Genomic DNA, 17,960 nt, shown 5'->3' with positions numbered 1-17,960 from the left:
TTTACTCAAAACAGATCAGTGAGAGACTGAAAAAGAGTACAAATATAGCACTCATAACGTTATATTGTTATATTTCAATAGATATTGTGGCAGAATGATTGGATCAGCCAATCAGATTTTTCCTACCTTAATTCCGATTGGCTAATTGGAATTCGAGGGATGCCATCTTGGATGACGTCACTTAAAGGAACCGTCATTCGTCGTTCAGTTGTCGGTGGAAGAGGATGGCTCCGCGTAGGCTCGTCTGAAGATGGCTCCGCTCCGGATGGATGAAGATTGAAGACGCCGCCTGGATGATGACTTCATCAGATGGAAGACTTCTTCAGCGCTCCTTGGATGATGACTTCTGCCGCTCCGGATCTCCTCTTCGGTTCCATCGGTGGTCGGCTGGCTGAAGATGGCTAAAGGTAGGATGATCTTCAGGGGCTTAGTGTTAGGTTTATTTAAGGGGGGTTTGGGTTAGAGTAGGGGTATGTGGGTGGTGGGTTTTAATGTTGGGGGGTTGTTGTATTTTATTTTACAGGCAAAAGAGCTGTTTTCTTTGGGGCATGCCCCGCAAAAGGCCCTTTTAAGGGCTGGTAAGGTAATAGAGCTGTTAACTTTTTAATGTAGAATAGGGTAGGGAATTTTTTTATTTTGGGGGGCTTTGTTATTTTATTAGGGGGCTTAGATTAGGTGTAAGTAGCTTAAAATTGTTGTAATATTTTTTAAATGTTTGTAACTTATTTTTTATATTTTTTGTAACTTAGCTTTTTTATTTTTTGTACTTTAGTTAGTTTATTTAATTGTAGTTATTTGTAGGTAATTTATTTAATTAATTTAATGATAGTGTAGTGTTAGGTTTAATTGTAACTTAGGTTAGGATTTATTTTACAGGTAATTTTGTATTTCTTTTAGCTAGGTAGTTATTAAATAGTTAATAACTATTTAATAACTATTCTAACTAGCTAAAATAAATACAAAGTTACCTGAAAAATAGACATAAATCCTAAGCTAGCTACAATAGAATTATTAGTAATATTGTAGCTATATTAGGGTTTATTTTAAAGGTAAGTATTTAGTTTTAAATAGGAATAATTAATTTAATAAGAGTTAAATTTATTTAGATGTATTTAATTAATATTTAAGTTAGGGGGGTGTTAGGGTTAGGGTTAAACTTAGGTTTAGGGGTTAATAATTTTATTATAGGTTGCGGCGGTGTAGGGGGGGCAGGATAGGGGTTAATAAATTTATTATAGGTGGCGACGGTGTAGGGGGGGCAGATTAGGGGTTAATACATTTAATATAGGTGGCGGCTGGGTCCGGGAGCGGCGGTTTAGGGGTTAATACATTTATTATAGTTGCGGCGGTGTAGGGAGTGGTGGTTTAGGGGTTAATAACTTTATTTAGTTGCGGCGGTGTAGAGGGGGACAGATTAGGGGTTAATATGTATAATGTAGCTTGCAGCGGTGTCCGGGAGCGGCGGTTTAGGGGTTAATAACTTTATTTAGTTGCGGCGGTGTAGGGGGGGGACAGATTAGGGGTTAATATGTATAATGTAGCTTGCGGTGGGCTCTGGGAGCGGCGGTTTAGGGGGTAATACATTTATTTAGTTGCGGCGGTGTAGGGGGGGCAGATTAGGGGTGTTTAGACTCGGGGTACATGTTAGGGTGTTAGGTGTAGACAGCTCCCATAGGAATCAATGGGATGTCGGGCAGCAGCGAACATGAACTTTCGCTATGGTCAGACTCCCATTGATTCCTATGGGATCCGCCGCCTCCAGGGCGACGGATTGAAAACCAGGTACGCTGGGCCGGAAAAGTGCCGAGCGTACCTGCTAGTTTTTTGAGAACTAGCAAAAGTAGTCAGATTGTGCCGAACTTGTGTGCGGAACATCTGGAGTGACATAAGAATCGATCTGTGTCGGACTGAGTCCGGCGGATCGAAGCTTACGTCACAAAATTCTACTTTTGCCGGTGTAAAGGGCTTGATAACTTAGGCGAATCAGCCTCGCCACAAATACGCTGCGGAATTCCAGCGTATTTGAGGTTGACGGCTTGATAACTAGGGGCCTTAGGGTCAGGTTTAGGGGATAATAACTTTAGTATAGTGGCGGCAACGTTGGGGGCGGAAGATTAGGGGTTAATAAGCGTAGGTAGGTAGCGACGACATTGGGGCGGCAGATTAGGGGTTAATAAGTGTAGGTGGGTGGCGACGACATTGGGGCGGCAGATTAGGGGTTAATAAGTGTAATGTAGGTGTCGGGGATGTCTGGGGCAGCAGATTAGGGGTGTTTAGACTCAGGGTTTATGTTAGGGTCTTAGGTGTAAACATACATTTTCTTTCCCCATAGGAATCAATGAGGCTGCGTTACGGAGCTTTAAACTCCTTTATTGCAGGTGTTTTTTTAGCCGGCTCTCCCCATTGATGTCTATGGGGAAATCGTGCACGAGCACGTAAAACCAGCTCAAAGCAGCGCTGGTATTTGAGTGTGGTATGGAGCTCAATTTTGCTCAATGCTCACATATTGCCTGCTAATGCCGGGTTTATGAAAACCTGTAATAGCAGCGCTATAGGGAGGTGAGCGGTGGAAATAACTTGCAAGTTAGCACATAGCCGCTCATAACGCAAAACTCGTAATCTAGCCAAATGTGAGGTATAGATCGTCCTACTAGGAGCTAGTATTACGTGTATTTAAGCACTACACTATATCACAATTTCTACTCACATATACTTAAATACGAGTCTGTGGAGTGTAACGCCACTATTGTAGATGATATATTCACCCTTAATCTGATTGCATATTTATATATAACCTCTTAACCATACTAGGCAGCTTTATTTACATGATCTATTTCCTCAGTATACCATACTACTCAGATACACTGCAGTAAGCCTATCTGTTGACGACTTACAACATCTATTTACAAACCTACATTATTGATTAGGATGTTGGACATTTACTGTTACTGAGCTCCCTCAACTCTTTTCACAATGTGGCACAACTAGATGTGAAATTTAAAGGCATAAAAATTATTTATGTTCATGTGACCACATATGCTATATATTATACTGGTTGTCATAATTGCTTTTATTTACTATCAGATTTGTAAATGATTTAATAAAGGTTACATTTCATTTGAATTGTTCAGCCTCACTAGTCTGGACAAGAGTGCTGGAATGCATACTTAAGTGCATTCTTCTTTTGATCTACATAACAATTCTATATAACTTTTATGCAAAGCACCACTCCCTTATATAAAATAAGTTATAAATCAAACGGAAATTGCCTACAATATTGCCATTGTCCCTTTGTCAAACAGTACACACTGTGCAGCTCTCTGTGCTAGTGAAGGGTTAATACACACTGTGCTGCTCTCTGTGCTAGTGAAGGGTTAATACACACTGTGCTGCTCTCTGTGCTAGTGAAGGGTTAATACACACTGTGCTGCTCTCTGTGCTAGTGAAGGGTTAATACACACTGTGCAGCTCTCTGTGCTAGTGAAGGGTTAATACACACTGTGCTGCTCTCTGTGCTAGTGAAGGGTTAATACACACTGTGCTGCTCTCTGTGCTAGTGAAGGGTTAATACACACTGTGCTGCTCTCTGTGCTAGTGAAGGGTTAATACACACTGTGCTGCTCTCTGTGCTAGTGAAGGGTTAATACACACTGTGCAGCTCTCTGTGCTAGTGAAGGGTTAATACACACTGTGCTGCTCTCTGTGCTAGTGAAGGGTTAATACACACTGTGCTGCTCTCTGTGCTAGTGAAGGGTTAATACACACTGTGCAGCTCTCTGTGCTAGTGAAGGGTTAATACACACTGTGATGCTCTCTGTGCTAGTGAAGGGTTAATACACACTGTGCAGCTCTCTGTGCTAGTGAAGGGTTAATACACACTGTGCAGCTCTCTGTGCTAGTGAAGGGTTAATACACACTGTGCAGCTCTCTGTGCTGGTGAAGGGTTAATACACACTGTGCTGCTCTCTGTGCTAGTGAAGGGTTAATACACACTGTGCTGCTCTCTGTGCTAGGTGAAGGGTTAATACACACTGTGCAGCTCTCTGTGCTAGTGAAGGGTTAATACACACTGTGCTGCTCTCTGTGCTAGTGAAGGGTTAATACACACTGTGCTGCTCTCTGTGCTAGTGAAGGGTTAATACACACTGTGCTGCTCTCTGTGCTAGTGAAGGGGTTAATACACACTGTGCTGCTCTCTGTGCTAGTGAAGGGTTAATACACACTGTGCTGCTCTCTGTGCTAGTGAAGGGTTAATACACACTGTGCTGCTCTCTGTGCTAGTGAAGGGTTAATACACACTGTGCTGCTCTCTGTGCTAGTGAAGGGTTAATACACACTGTGCAGCTCTCTGTGCTAGTGAAGGGTTAATACACACTGTGCAGCTCTCTGTGCTAGGTGAAGGGTTAATACACACTGTGCTGCTCTCTGTGCTAGTGAAGGGTTAATACACACTGTGCAGCTCTCTGTGCTAGTGAAGGGTTAATACACACTGTGCTGCTCTCTGTGCTAGTGAAGGGTTAATACACACTGTGCTGCTCTCTGTGCTAGTGAAGGGTTAATACAAACTGTGCTGCTCTCTGTGCTAGTGAAGGGTTAATACACACTGTGCTGCTCTCTGTGCTAGTGAAGGGTTAATACACACTGTGCTGCTCTCTGTGCTAGTGAAGGGGTTAATACACACTGTGCTGCTCTCTGTGCTAGTGAAGGGTTAATACACACTGTGCAGCTCTCTGTGCTAGTGAAGGGTTAATACACACTGTGCAGCTCTCTGTGCTAGTGAAGGGTTAATACACACTGTGCTGCTCTCTGTGCTAGTGAAGGGTTAATACACACTGTGCTGCTCTCTGTGCTAGTGAAGGGTTAATACACACTGTGCTGCTCTCTGTGCTAGTGAAGGGTTAATACACACTGTGCTGCTCTCTGTGCTAGTGAAGGGTTAATACACACTGTGCAGCTCTTTTGTACTAGTGAATAGGTTAATACACACTGTGCTACTCTCTGTGCTAGTGAAGGGTTAATACACACTGTGCTGCTATCTGTGCTAGTGAAGGGTTAATACACACTGTGCTGCTCTCTGTGCTAGTGAAGGGTTAATACACACTGTGCTGCTCTCTGTGCTAGTGAAGGGTTAATACACACTGTGCAGCTCTCTGTGCTAGTGAAGGGTTAATACACACTGTGCAGCTCTCTGTGCCAGTGAAGGGTAAATACACACTGTGCTGCTCTCTGTGCCAGTGAAGGGTTAATACACACTGTGCTGCTCTCTGTGCTAGTGAAGGGTTAATACACACTGTGCTGCTCTCTGTGCTAGTGAATGAATAGTACACACTGTGCAGCTTTCTGTGATAGTGAAGGGGTTAAAACACACTACTGCTCTCTGTGCTAGTGAAAAGGTTAATACACACTGTGCAGCTCTCTGTGCTAGTGAAGGGTTAATACACACTGTACAGCTCTCTGTGCCAGTGAAGGGTTAATATACGCTATGCTGCTCTCTGTGATAGTAAAGGGTTAATACACACTGTGCTGCTCTCTGTGCTAGTGAAGAGTTAATACACACTGTGCTGCTCTCTGTACTAGTGATAGGTTAATACACACTGTGCTACTCTCTGTGCTAGTGAAGGGTTAATACACACTGTGCTGCTCTCTGTACTAGTGATAGGTTAATACACACTGTGCTGCTCTCTGTGCTAGTGATGGGTTAATACACACTGTGCTGCTCTCTGTGCTAGTGAAGGGTTAATACACACTGTGCTGCTCTCTGTGCTAGAGAAGCGTTTATACACACTGCAGCTCTCTGTGCTAGTGAAGGGTTAATACACACTGTGCTGCTCTCTGTGCTAGTGAAGGGTTAATACACACTGTGCTGCTCTCTGTGCTAGTGAAGGGTTAATACACACTGTGCAGCTCTCTGTGCTAGTGAAGGGGTTAATACACACTGTGCTGCTCTCTGTGTTAGTGAAGGGTTAATACACACTGTGCTGCTCTCTGTGCTAGTGAAGGGTTAATACACACTGTGCTGTGCTGCTCTCTGTGCTAGTGAATGGTTAATACACACTGTGCTGCTCTCTGTGCTAGTGAAGGGTTAATACATACTGTGCTGCTCTCTGTGCCAGTGAATGGTTAATACACACTGTGCTGCTCTCTGTGCTAGTGAAGGGTTAATACACACTGTGCTGCTCTCTGTGCTAGTGAAGGGTTAATACACACTGTGCTGCTCTCTGTGCTAGTGAAGGGTTAATACACACTGTGCTGCTCTCTGTGCTAGTGAAGGGTTAATACATACTGTGCTGCTGTCTGTGCTAGTGAAGGGTTAATACACACTGTCCTGCTCTCTGTGCTAGTGAAGGGTTAATACACACTGTGCAGCTCTCTGTGCTAGTGAAGGGTTAATACACAATGTGATGCTATCTGTGCTAGTGAAGGGTTAATACACACTGTACTGCTTTCTGTGCTAGTGAAGGGTTAATACATACTGTGCTGATTTCTGTGTTAGTGAAGAGTTAATACACAATATGCAGCACTCTGTTCTAGTGAAGGGTTAATACACAATATGCAGCTCTCTGTGTTAATGAAGGTTTAATACACATTCTACTACTTTCTATGCTAGTGAAGGGGTTAAAACACTGCTGCTCTCTGTGCAAGTGAAGGGTTAATACACACTGTGCTGCTTTCTGTGCTAGTGAAGGGTTAATACACACTGTGCTGCTCTCTGTGCTAGTGAAGGGTTAATACACACTGTACTCTCTGTGCTAGTGAAAAGGTTAATACTCACTGTGCTGCTCTCTGTGCTAGTGAAGGGGTTAATACACACTGTGCTGCTCTCTGTGCCAGTGAAGGGTTAATACACATTGTGCTGCTCTCTGTGCTAGTGAAGGAGTTAATACACACTGTGCTGCTCTCTGTGCCAGTGAAGGGTTAATACACACTGCTGCTCTCTGTGCTAGTGAAGGGGTTAGTACACACTGTGCTGCTCTCTGTGCTAGTGAAGGGTTAATACACACTGTGCTGCTCTCTGTGCCAGTGAAGGGTTAATACACACTGTGCTGCTCTCTGTGCTAGTGAAGGGTTAATACACACTGTGCTGCTCTCTGTCCTAGTGAAGGGTTAATATACACTGTGCTAGTGAAGGGTTAATACACACTGTGCAACTCTCTGTGCTAGTGAAGGGTTAATACACACTGTGCTGCTCTCTGTGCCAGTGAATGGTTAATACACACTGTGCTGCTCTCTGTGCTAGTGAAGGGTTAATACACACTGTGCTGTGCTGCTCTCTGTGCTAGTGAAGGGTTAATACACACTGTGCTGCTCTCTGTGCTAGTGAAGGGTTAATACATACTGTGCTGCTCTCTGTGCCAGTGAATGGTTAATACACACTGTGCTGCTCTCTGTGCTAGTGAAGGGTTAATACACACTGTGCTGCTCTCTGTGCTAGTGAAGGGTTAATACACACTGTGCTGCTCTCTGTGCTAGTGAAGGGTTAATACACACTGTGCTGCTCTCTGTGCTAGTGAAGGGTTAATACATACTGTGCTGCTGTCTGTGCTAGTGAAGGGTTAATACACACTGTCCTGCTCTCTGTGCTAGTGAAGGGTTAATACACACTGTGCAGCTCTCTGTGCTAGTGAAGGGTTAATACACAATGTGATGCTATCTGTGCTAGTGAAGGGTTAATACACACTGTACTGCTTTCTGTGCTAGTGAAGGGTTAATACATACTGTGCTGATTTCTGTGTTAGTGAAGAGTTAATACACAATATGCAGCACTCTGTTCTAGTGAAGGGTTAATACACAATATGCAGCTCTCTGTGTTAATGAAGGTTTAATACACATTCTACTACTTTCTATGCTAGTGAAGGGGTTAAAACACTGCTGCTCTCTGTGCAAGTGAAGGGTTAATACACACTGTGCTGCTTTCTGTGCTAGTGAAGGGTTAATACACACTGTGCTGCTCTCTGTGCTAGTGAAGGGTTAATACACACTGTACTCTCTGTGCTAGTGAAAAGGTTAATACACACTGTGCTGCTCTCTGTGCTAGTGAAGGGGTTAATACACACTGTGCTGCTCTCTGTGCCAGTGAAGGGTTAATACACATTGTGCTGCTCTCTGTGCTAGTGAAGGAGTTAATACACACTGTGCTGCTCTCTGTGCTAGTGAAGGGTTAATACACACTGTGCTGCTCTCTGTGCCAGTGAATGGTTAATACACACTGTGCTGCTCTCTGTGCTAGTGAAGGGTTAATACACACTGTGCAGCTCTCTGTACTAGTGAAGGGTTAATACACACTGTGCAGCTCTCTGTGCTAGTAAAGGGTTAATACATACTGTGCAGCTCTCTGTGCTAGTGAAGGGTTAATACACACTGTGCTGCTCTCTGTGCTAGTGAATGGTTAATACACACTGTGCTGCTCTCTGTGCTAGTGAAGGGTTAATACACACTGTGCTGCTCTCTGTGCTAATGAAGGGTTAATACACACTGTGCTGCTCTCTGTGCTAGTGAAGGGTTAATACACACTGTGCTGCTCTCTGTGCTAGTGAAGGGTTAATACACACTGTGCTGCTCTCTGTGCTAATGAAGGGTTAATACACACTGTGCTGCTCTCTGTGCTAATGAAGGGTTAATACACACTGTGCAGCTCTCTGTGCTAGTGAAGGGTTAATACACACTGTGCTGCTCTCTGTGCTAGTGATGGGTTAATACACACTGTGCTGCTCTCTGTGCTAGTGAAGGGTTAATACACACTGTGCAGCTCTCTGTTCTAGTGAAGGGTTAATACACACTGTGCAGCTCTCTGTGCTAGTGAAGGGTTAATACACACTGTGCTGCTCTCTGTGTTAGTGAAGGGTTAATACACACTGTGCAGCTCTCTGTGCTAGGGAAGGGTTAATACACACTGTGCAGCTCTCTGTGCTAGTGAAGGGTTAATACACACTGTGCTGCTCTCTGTGCTAATGAAGGGTTAATACACACTGTGCTGCTCTCTGTGCTAGTTTAGGGTTAATACACACTGTGCTGTTCTCTGTGCTAGTGAAGGGTTAATACACACTGTGGTGCTCTCTGTGCTAGTGAAGGGTTAATACACACTGTGCTGCTCTCTGTGCTAGTGAAGGGTTAATAAACACTGTACTGCTCTCTGTGCTAGTGAAGGGTTAATACACACTGTGCAGCTCTCTGTGCTAGTGAAGGGTTAATACACACTGTGCTGCTCTCTGTGCTAGTGAAGGGTTAATACACACTGTGCTGCTCTCTGTGCTAGTGAAGGGTTAATACACACTGTGCTGCTCTCTGTGCTAGTGAAGGGTTAATACACACTGTGCAGCTCTCTGTGCTAGTGAAGGGGTTAATACACACTGTGCTGCTCTCTGTGTTAGTGAAGGGTTAATACACACTGTGCTGCTCTCTGTGCTAGTGAAGGGTTAATACACACTGTGCTGTGCTGCTCTCTGTGCTAGTGAAGGGTTAATACACACTGTGCTGCTCTCTGTGCTAGTGAAGGGTTAATACATACTGTGCTGCTCTCTGTGCCAGTGAATGGTTAATACACACTGTGCTGCTCTCTGTGCTAGTGAAGGGTTAATACACACTGTGCTGCTCTCTGTGCTAGTGAAGGGTTAATACACACTGTGCTGCTCTCTGTGCTAGTAAAGGGTTAATACACACTGTGCTGCTCTCTGTGCTAGTGAAGGGTTAATACATACTGTGCTGCTGTCTGTGCTAGTGAAGGGTTAATACACACTGTCCTGCTCTCTGTGCTAGTGAAGGGTTAATACACACTGTGCAGCTCTCTGTGCTAGTGAAGGGTTAATACACAATGTGATGCTATCTGTGCTAGTGAAGGGTTAATACACACTGTACTGCTTTCTGTGCTAGTGAAGGGTTAATACATACTGTGCTGATTTCTGTGTTAGTGAAGAGTTAATACACACTGTGCAGCTCTCTGTGTTAATGAAGGTTTAATACACATTCTACTACTTTCTATGCTAGTGAAGGGGTTAAAACACTGCTGCTCTCTGTGCAAGTGAAGGGTTAATACACACTGTGCTGCTTTCTGTGCTAGTGAAGGGTTAATACACACTGTGCTGCTCTCTGTGCTAGTGAAGGGTTAATACACACTGTACTCTCTGTGCTAGTGAAAAGGTTAATACACACTGTGCTGCTCTCTGTGCTAGTGAAGGGGTTAATACACACTGTGCTGCTCTCTGTGCCAGTGAAGGGTTAATACACATTGTGCTGCTCTCTGTGCTAGTGAAGGAGTTAATACACACTGTGCTGCTCTCTGTGCCAGTGAAGGGTTAATACACACTGCTGCTCTCTGTGCTAGTGAAGGGGTTAATACACACTGTGCTGCTCTCTGTGCTAGTGAAGGGTTAATACACACTGTGCTGCTCTCTGTGCCAGTGAAGGGTTAATACACACTGTGCTGCTCTCTGTGCTAGTGAAGGGTTAATACACACTGTGCTGCTCTCTGTCCTAGTGAAGGGTTAATACACACTGTGCTAGTGAAGGGTTAATACACACTGTGCAACTCTCTGTGCTAGTGAAGGGTTAATACACACTGTGCTGCTCTCTGTGCCAGTGAATGGTTAATACACACTGTGCTGCTCTCTGTGCTAGTGAAGGGTTAATACACACTGTGCTGTGCTGCTCTCTGTGCTAGTGAAGGGTTAATACACACTGTGCTGCTCTCTGTGCTAGTGAAGGGTTAATACATACTGTGCTGCTCTCTGTGCCAGTGAATGGTTAATACACACTGTGCTGCTCTCTGTGCTAGTGAAGGGTTAATACACACTGTGCTGCTCTCTGTGCTAGTGAAGGGTTAATACACACTGTGCTGCTCTCTGTGCTAGTGAAGGGTTAATACACACTGTGCTGCTCTCTGTGCTAGTGAAGGGTTAATACATACTGTGCTGCTGTCTGTGCTAGTGAAGGGTTAATACACACTGTCCTGCTCTCTGTGCTAGTGAAGGGTTAATACACACTGTGCAGCTCTCTGTGCTAGTGAAGGGTTAATACACAATGTGATGCTATCTGTGCTAGTGAAGGGTTAATACACACTGTACTGCTTTCTGTGCTAGTGAAGGGTTAATACATACTGTGCTGATTTCTGTGTTAGTGAAGAGTTAATACACAATATGCAGCACTCTGTTCTAGTGAAGGGTTAATACACAATATGCAGCTCTCTGTGTTAATGAAGGTTTAATACACATTCTACTACTTTCTATGCTAGTGAAGGGGTTAAAACACTGCTGCTCTCTGTGCAAGTGAAGGGTTAATACACACTGTGCTGCTTTCTGTGCTAGTGAAGGGTTAATACACACTGTGCTGCTCTCTGTGCTAGTGAAGGGTTAATACACACTGTACTCTCTGTGCTAGTGAAAAGGTTAATACACACTGTGCTGCTCTCTGTGCTAGTGAAGGGGTTAATACACACTGTGCTGCTCTCTGTGCCAGTGAAGGGTTAATACACATTGTGCTGCTCTCTGTGCTAGTGAAGGAGTTAATACACACTGTGCTGCTCTCTGTGCTAGTGAAGGGTTAATACACACTGTGCTGCTCTCTGTCCTAGTGAAGGGTTAATACACACTGTGCTAGTGAAGGGTTAATACACACTGTGCAACTCTCTGTGCTAGTGAAGGGTTAATACACACTGTGCTGCTCTCTGTGCCAGTGAATGGTTAATACACACTGTGCTGCTCTCTGTGCTAGTGAAGGGTTAATACACACTGTGCAGCTCTCTGTACTAGTGAAGGGTTAATACACACTGTGCAGCTCTCTGTGCTAGTAAAGGGTTAATACATACTGTGCAGCTCTCTGTGCTAGTGAAGGGTTAATACACACTGTGCTGCTCTCTGTGCTAGTGAATGGTTAATACACACTGTGCTGCTCTCTGTGCTAGTGAAGGGTTAATACACACTGTGCTGCTCTCTGTGCTAATGAAGGGTTAATACACACTGTGCTGCTCTCTGTGCTAGTGAAGGGTTAATACACACTGTGCTGCTCTCTGTGCTAGTGAAGGGTTAATACACACTGTGCTGCTCTCTGTGCTAATGAAGGGTTAATACACACTGTGCTGCTCTCTGTGCTAATGAAGGGTTAATACACACTGTGCAGCTCTCTGTGCTAGTGAAGGGTTAATACACACTGTGCTGCTCTCTGTGCTAGTGATGGGTTAATACACACTGTGCAGCTCTCTGTGCTAGTGAAGGGTTAATACACACTGTGCAGCTCTCTGTTCTAGTGAAGGGTTAATACACACTGTGCAGCTCTCTGTGCTAGTGAAGGGTTAATACACACTGTGCTGCTCTCTGTGTTAGTGAAGGGTTAATACACACTGTGCAGCTCTCTGTGCTAGGGAAGGGTTAATACACACTGTGCAGCTCTCTGTGCTAGTGAAGGGTTAATACACACTGTGCTGCTCTCTGTGCTAATGAAGGGTTAATACACACTGTGCTGCTCTCTGTGCTAGTTTAGGGTTAATACACACTGTGCTGTTCTCTGTGCTAGTGAAGGGTTAATACACACTGTGGTGCTCTCTGTGCTAGTGAAGGGTTAATACACACTGTGCTGCTCTCTGTGCTAGTGAAGGGTTAATACACACTGTACTGCTCTCTGTGCTAGTGAAGGGTTAATACACACTGTGCAGCTCTCTGTGCTAGTGAAGGGTTAATACACACTGTGCTGCTCTCTGTGCTAGTGAAGGGTTAATACACACTGTGCTGCTCTCTGTGCCAGTGAAGGGTTAATACACACTGTGCTGCTCTCTATGCTATTGAAGGTTTTTTTTTTTTAGTAAATTCCTTTATTCACTTTCCAAGAAGAAATTAAACATGTTAAACCAAAAAAAAAAAGAAAAAGTAAATTGGTGGCCAGACACTAGTATCTATCTTTATATCTGACACCCTGAAGATCAGATCATTCTTTACTTTCAGGAAAAAAACAAAATTGCCTGAAATAAATTTTTTAATACAAATATTGTTCCCAGAAAAATGTAAATTTCAAATAACAGGTTTTAGATTTCCCAATGAAAAATTAATATAAAGAAAAGTTTTTCAAAAAGGTCCATATAACCTGTTGGCAGAAGAGAAAATGAATAACAGAAATCTACAACACAATGTATGCTTACCCATCAGCAATCAAAAGAACTGGAGTTTTGCAACATTTTAAAGGATTCTTTTAAAACAATAACGACAAATTCATTTTCATGTTGAAATAAATTATTCCTTATAATCTGTATCATGACGTCAATAAAACAGATTCTATTATTGGAAAGTGTAAGCAGTGTTTCTTGGTTCTCAAAAAAATATATAAATATTAAGGATGACAGCCTTTCTAGGGGTCTGAAATAACTATGCCCAAGAATAGGTGTACAGTATAGACAAGCACCACAATAAATATGTAGCAGGTTCAGTCTAAAGGGTTTATAGCCAATGAGAACATGGAATTAGCACCTGCGTGGAACCGAGTGAACGTTTAAATACCCAATTTAGCACCCTGACCAGATGTAGAAACAAAATGTCAGGGGTATGGAGAAGCTATCTTATAAAATGAACACATTATACAGGCAGCAAGTATGGATTCAAGTCAAACAATAGCCGTGACTGAAGCCCATGAGGCAAACAGCAAGCGTTAAGGATTGTACACAAGTCCGAATGAATCCTTGTGCTGCACTACTCTTCCTGTTTTTGCTTTTCTTGTCTTTCTTTTTCAGTCCGTCCATGTTTGCTCTGAGAAGGTTAGAATAAGACATTTGGAATTTGTTCACATCTTTTGAGCTGACCACTGTACTTATTTTTCTCTTTCCGTCTGTAGCTCTCAAAAGACACTTATTGTCAGCTGGCTCAAAGTTATCTGGGTGGCCCTTGCGTGGAATTGGCTTTGTTCGGCCATCATATTTCTTCAATGTTATATAAACACTTCCCGATGTCTGGCATTTCTGAAATAACCGTGACAGCTCACTCAGAAACTGCTCACTCTCCAGCAAAACCATCTTCCAACAGAGATGAGCTCAGCCTATTGAAGGGTTAATACATACTGTGCAGCTCTCTGTGCTAGTGAAGGGTTAATACACACTGTGCTGCTCCCTATGCTAGTGAAGGGTTAATACACACTGTGCTGCTCTCTGTGCTAGTGAAGGGTTAATACACACTGTGCTGCTCTCTGTGCTAGTGAAGGGTTAATACACACTGTGCAGCTCTCTGTGCTAGTGAAGGGTTAATACACACTGTGCTGCTCTCTGTGCTAGTAAAGGGTCAATACACACTGGTGCTGCTCTCTGTGCTAGTGAAGGGTTAATACACACTGTGCTGCTCTCTGTGCTAGTGAAGGGTTAATACACACTGTGCTGCTCCCTATGCTAGTGAAGGGTTAATACACACTGTGCTGCTCTCTGTGCTAGTAAAGGGTTAATGCACACTGTGCTGCTCTCTGTGCTAGTGAAGGGTTAATACACACTGTGCAGCTCTCTGTGCTAGTGAAGGGTTAATACACACTGTGCTGCTCTCTGTGCTAGTAAACGGTGAATACACACTGTGCTGCTCTCTGTGCTAGTGAAGGGTTAATACACACTGTGCTGCTCTCTGTGCTAGTGAAGGGTTAATACACACTGTGCTGCTCCCTATGCTAGTGAAGGGTTAATACACACTGTGCTGCTCTCTGTGCTAGTGAAGGGTTAATACACACTGTGCAGCTCTCTGTGCTAGTGAAGGGTTAATACACACTGTGCAGCTCTCTGTGCTAGTGAAGGGTTAATACACACTGTGCAGCTCTCTGTGCTAGTGAAGGGTTAATACACACTGTGCTGCTCTCTGTGCTAGTGAAGGGTTAATACACACTGTGCAGCTCTCTGTGCTAGTGAAGGGTTAATACACACTGTGCTGCTCTCTGTGCTAGTGAAGGGTTAATACACACTGTGCTGCTCCCTATGCTAGTGAAGGGTTAATACACACTGTGCTGCTCCCTGTGCTAGTGAAGGGTTAATACACACTGTGCAGCTCTCTGTGCTAGTGAAGGGTTAATACACACTGTGCAGCTCTCTGTGCTAGTGAAGGGTTAATACACACTGTGCTGCTCCCTATGCTAGTGAAGGGTTAATACACACTGTGCTGCTCTCTCTGCTAGTGAAGGGTTAATACACACTGTGCTGCTCTCTGTGCTAGTGAAGGGTTAATACACACTGTGCAGCTCTCTGTGCTAGTGAAGGGTTAATACACACTGTGCTGCTCTCTGTGCTAGTGAAGGGTTAATACACACTGTGCTGCTCTCTGTGCTAGTGAAGGGTTAATACACACTGTGCTGCTCTCTGTGCTAGTGAAGGGTTAATAAACACTGTGCTGCTCTCTGTGCTAGTGAAGGGTTAATACACACTGTGCAGCTCTCTGTGCTAGTGAAGGGTTAATACACACTGTACAGATCTGGGTGACAATGAGCTGTTATAAGCGAAGGGTTAATACACACTGGGCTGCTTTCTGTGCTAGTGAAGGGTTAATACACACTGTGCAGCTCTCTGTGCTAGTGAAGGGTTAATACACACTGTACAGATCTGGGTGACAATGAGCTGTTATAAGCGAAGGGTTAATACACACTGTACAGATCTGGGTGACAATGAGCTGTTATAAGCGAAGGGTTAATACACACTGTACAGATCTGGGTGACAATGAGCTGCTGCTAGTGAAGGGTTAATACACTGTACAGATCTGGGTGACAATGAGCTACTGCTAGTGAAGGGTTAATACACACTACAGATCTGGGTGACAATGAGCTACTGCTAGTGAAGGGTTAATACACACTACAGATCTGGGTGACAATGAGCTGCTGCTAGTGAAGGGTTAATACACACTGTAAAGATGTGGGTGACAATGAGCTGCTGCTAGTGAAGGGTTAATACACTGTACATATCTGGGTGACAATGAGCTGCTGCTAGTGAAGGGTTAATACACTGTACTGATCTGGGTGACAATGAGCTGCTGCTAGTGAAGGGTTAATACACTGTACTGATCTGGGTGACAATGAGCTGCTGCTAGTGAAGGGTTAATACACTGTACTGATCTGGGTGACAATGAGCTGCTGCTAGTGAAGGGTTAATACACACTGTACAGATCTGGGTGACAATGAGCTACTGCTAGTGAAGGGTTAATAATACACTGTACAGATCTGGGTGATAATAAGCTGCTGCTAGTGAAGGGTTAAATACACTGTACAGATCTGGGTGATAATGAGCTGCTGCTAGTGAAGGGTTAATACATACTGTACAGATCTGGGTGACAATAAGCTGCTGCTAGTGAAGGGTTAAATACACTGTACAGATCTGGGTGACAATGAGCTGCTGCTAGTGAAGGGTTAATACATACTGTACAGATCTGGGTGACAATAAGCTGCTGCTAGTGAAGGGTTAAATACACTGTACAGATCTGGGTGATAATGAGCTGCTGCTAGTGAAGGGTTAATACACACTGTACAGATCTGGGTGACAATGAGCTACTGCTAGTGAAGGGTTAATACACACTGTACAGATCTGGGTGACAATGAGCTACTGCTAGTGAAGGGTTAATACACACTGTAAAGATGTGGGTGACAATGAGCTGCTGCTAGTGAAGGGTTAATACACTGTACAGATCTGGGTGACAATGAGCTGCTGCTAGTGAAGGGTTAATACACACTGTACAGATCTGGGTGATAATGAGCTGCTGCTAGTGAAGGGTTAATACACACTGTACAGACCTGGGTGACAATGAGCTGCTGCTAGTGAAGGGTTAATATACACTGTACAGATCTGGGTGACAATGATCTGCTGCTAGTGAAGGGTTAATACACACTGTACAGATCTGGGTGATAATGAGCTGCTGCTAGTGAAGGGTTAATACACACTGTACAGATCTGGGTGATAATGAGCTGCTGCTAGTGAAGGGTTAATACACACTGTACAGATCTGGGTGACAATAAGCTGCTGCTAGTGAAGGGTTAATACACTGTACATATCTGGGTGACAATAAGCTGCTGCTAGTGAAGGGTTACTATACACTGTACAGATCTGAGTGATAATGAGCTGCTGCTGGTGAAGGGTTAATACACACTGTACAGATCTGGGTGACAATGAGCTACTGCTAGTAAAGGGTTAATACACACTGTACAGATCTGGGTGACAATGAGCTACTGCTAGTGAAGGGTTAATACACACTGTACAGATCTGGGTGACAATGAGCTGCTGCTAGTGAAGGGTTAATACACTGTACAGATCTGGGTGACAATGAGGTGCTGCTAGTGAAGGATTAATACACAGTGTACAGATCTGGGTGACAATGACCTGCTGCTAGTGAAGGGTTAATACACACTGTACAGATCTGGGTGACAGTGAGCTGCTGATAATGAAGGGTTAATACACACTCTACAGACCTGGGTGACAATGAGCTGCTGCTAGTGAAGGGTTAATACACACTGTACAGATCTGGGTGACAATGAACGGCTGCTAGTGAAGGGCTAATACACACTGTACAGATCTGGGTGACAATGAGCTGCTGTTAGTGAAGGGTTAATACACACTGTACAGATCTGGGTGACAATGAGCTGCTGCTAGTGAAGGGTTAATACACACTGTACAGATCTGGGTGATAATGAGCTGCTGCTAGTGAAGGGTTAATACACACTGTACAGATCTGGGTGACAATGAGCTGCTGCTAGTGAAGGGTTAATACACACTGTACAGATCTGGGTGACAATGAGCTGCTGCTAGTGAAGGGTTAATACACACTGTACAGATCTGGGTGACAATGAGCTGCTGCTAGTGAAGGGTTAATACACACTGTACAGATCTGGGTGACAATGAGCTGCTGCTAGTGAAGGGTTAATACACTGTACAGATCTGGGTGACAATGAGCTGCTGCTAGTGAAGGGTTAATACACACTGTACAGATCTGGGTGATAATGAGCTGCTGCTAGTGAAGGGTTAATACACACTGTACAGATCTGGG

General features: G+C 44.0%; 1 protein-coding gene across 1 annotated transcript; it reads right to left on the bottom strand.

Moving 5' to 3' along the window:
- Positions 1 to 13,455: 13,455 nt before the first annotated feature.
- LOC128659722 (signal recognition particle 14 kDa protein-like) lies at positions 13,456 to 14,001 on the bottom strand. The gene has a single exon (XM_053713297.1). The coding sequence runs from the start codon at positions 13,982 to 13,984 to the stop codon at positions 13,574 to 13,576; it is 411 nt and encodes a 136-aa protein (XP_053569272.1). The 5' UTR covers positions 13,985 to 14,001; the 3' UTR covers positions 13,456 to 13,573.
- Between the last annotated feature and the right edge of the window lie 3,959 nt (positions 14,002 to 17,960).

This window comes from Bombina bombina, chromosome 5 (genome assembly GCF_027579735.1).
Source record: "Bombina bombina isolate aBomBom1 chromosome 5, aBomBom1.pri, whole genome shotgun sequence".
Lineage (NCBI taxonomy): Eukaryota > Metazoa > Chordata > Amphibia > Anura > Bombinatoridae > Bombina > Bombina bombina.
This window is presented reverse-complemented; position numbering and strand designations above follow the sequence as displayed.

Excerpts from the sequence above, each read along its gene's own strand:
- LOC128659722 (XM_053713297.1), bottom strand. The coding sequence starts at position 13,984 with ATGGTTTTGCTGGAGAGTGAGCAGTTTCTGAGTGAGCTGTCACGGTTA.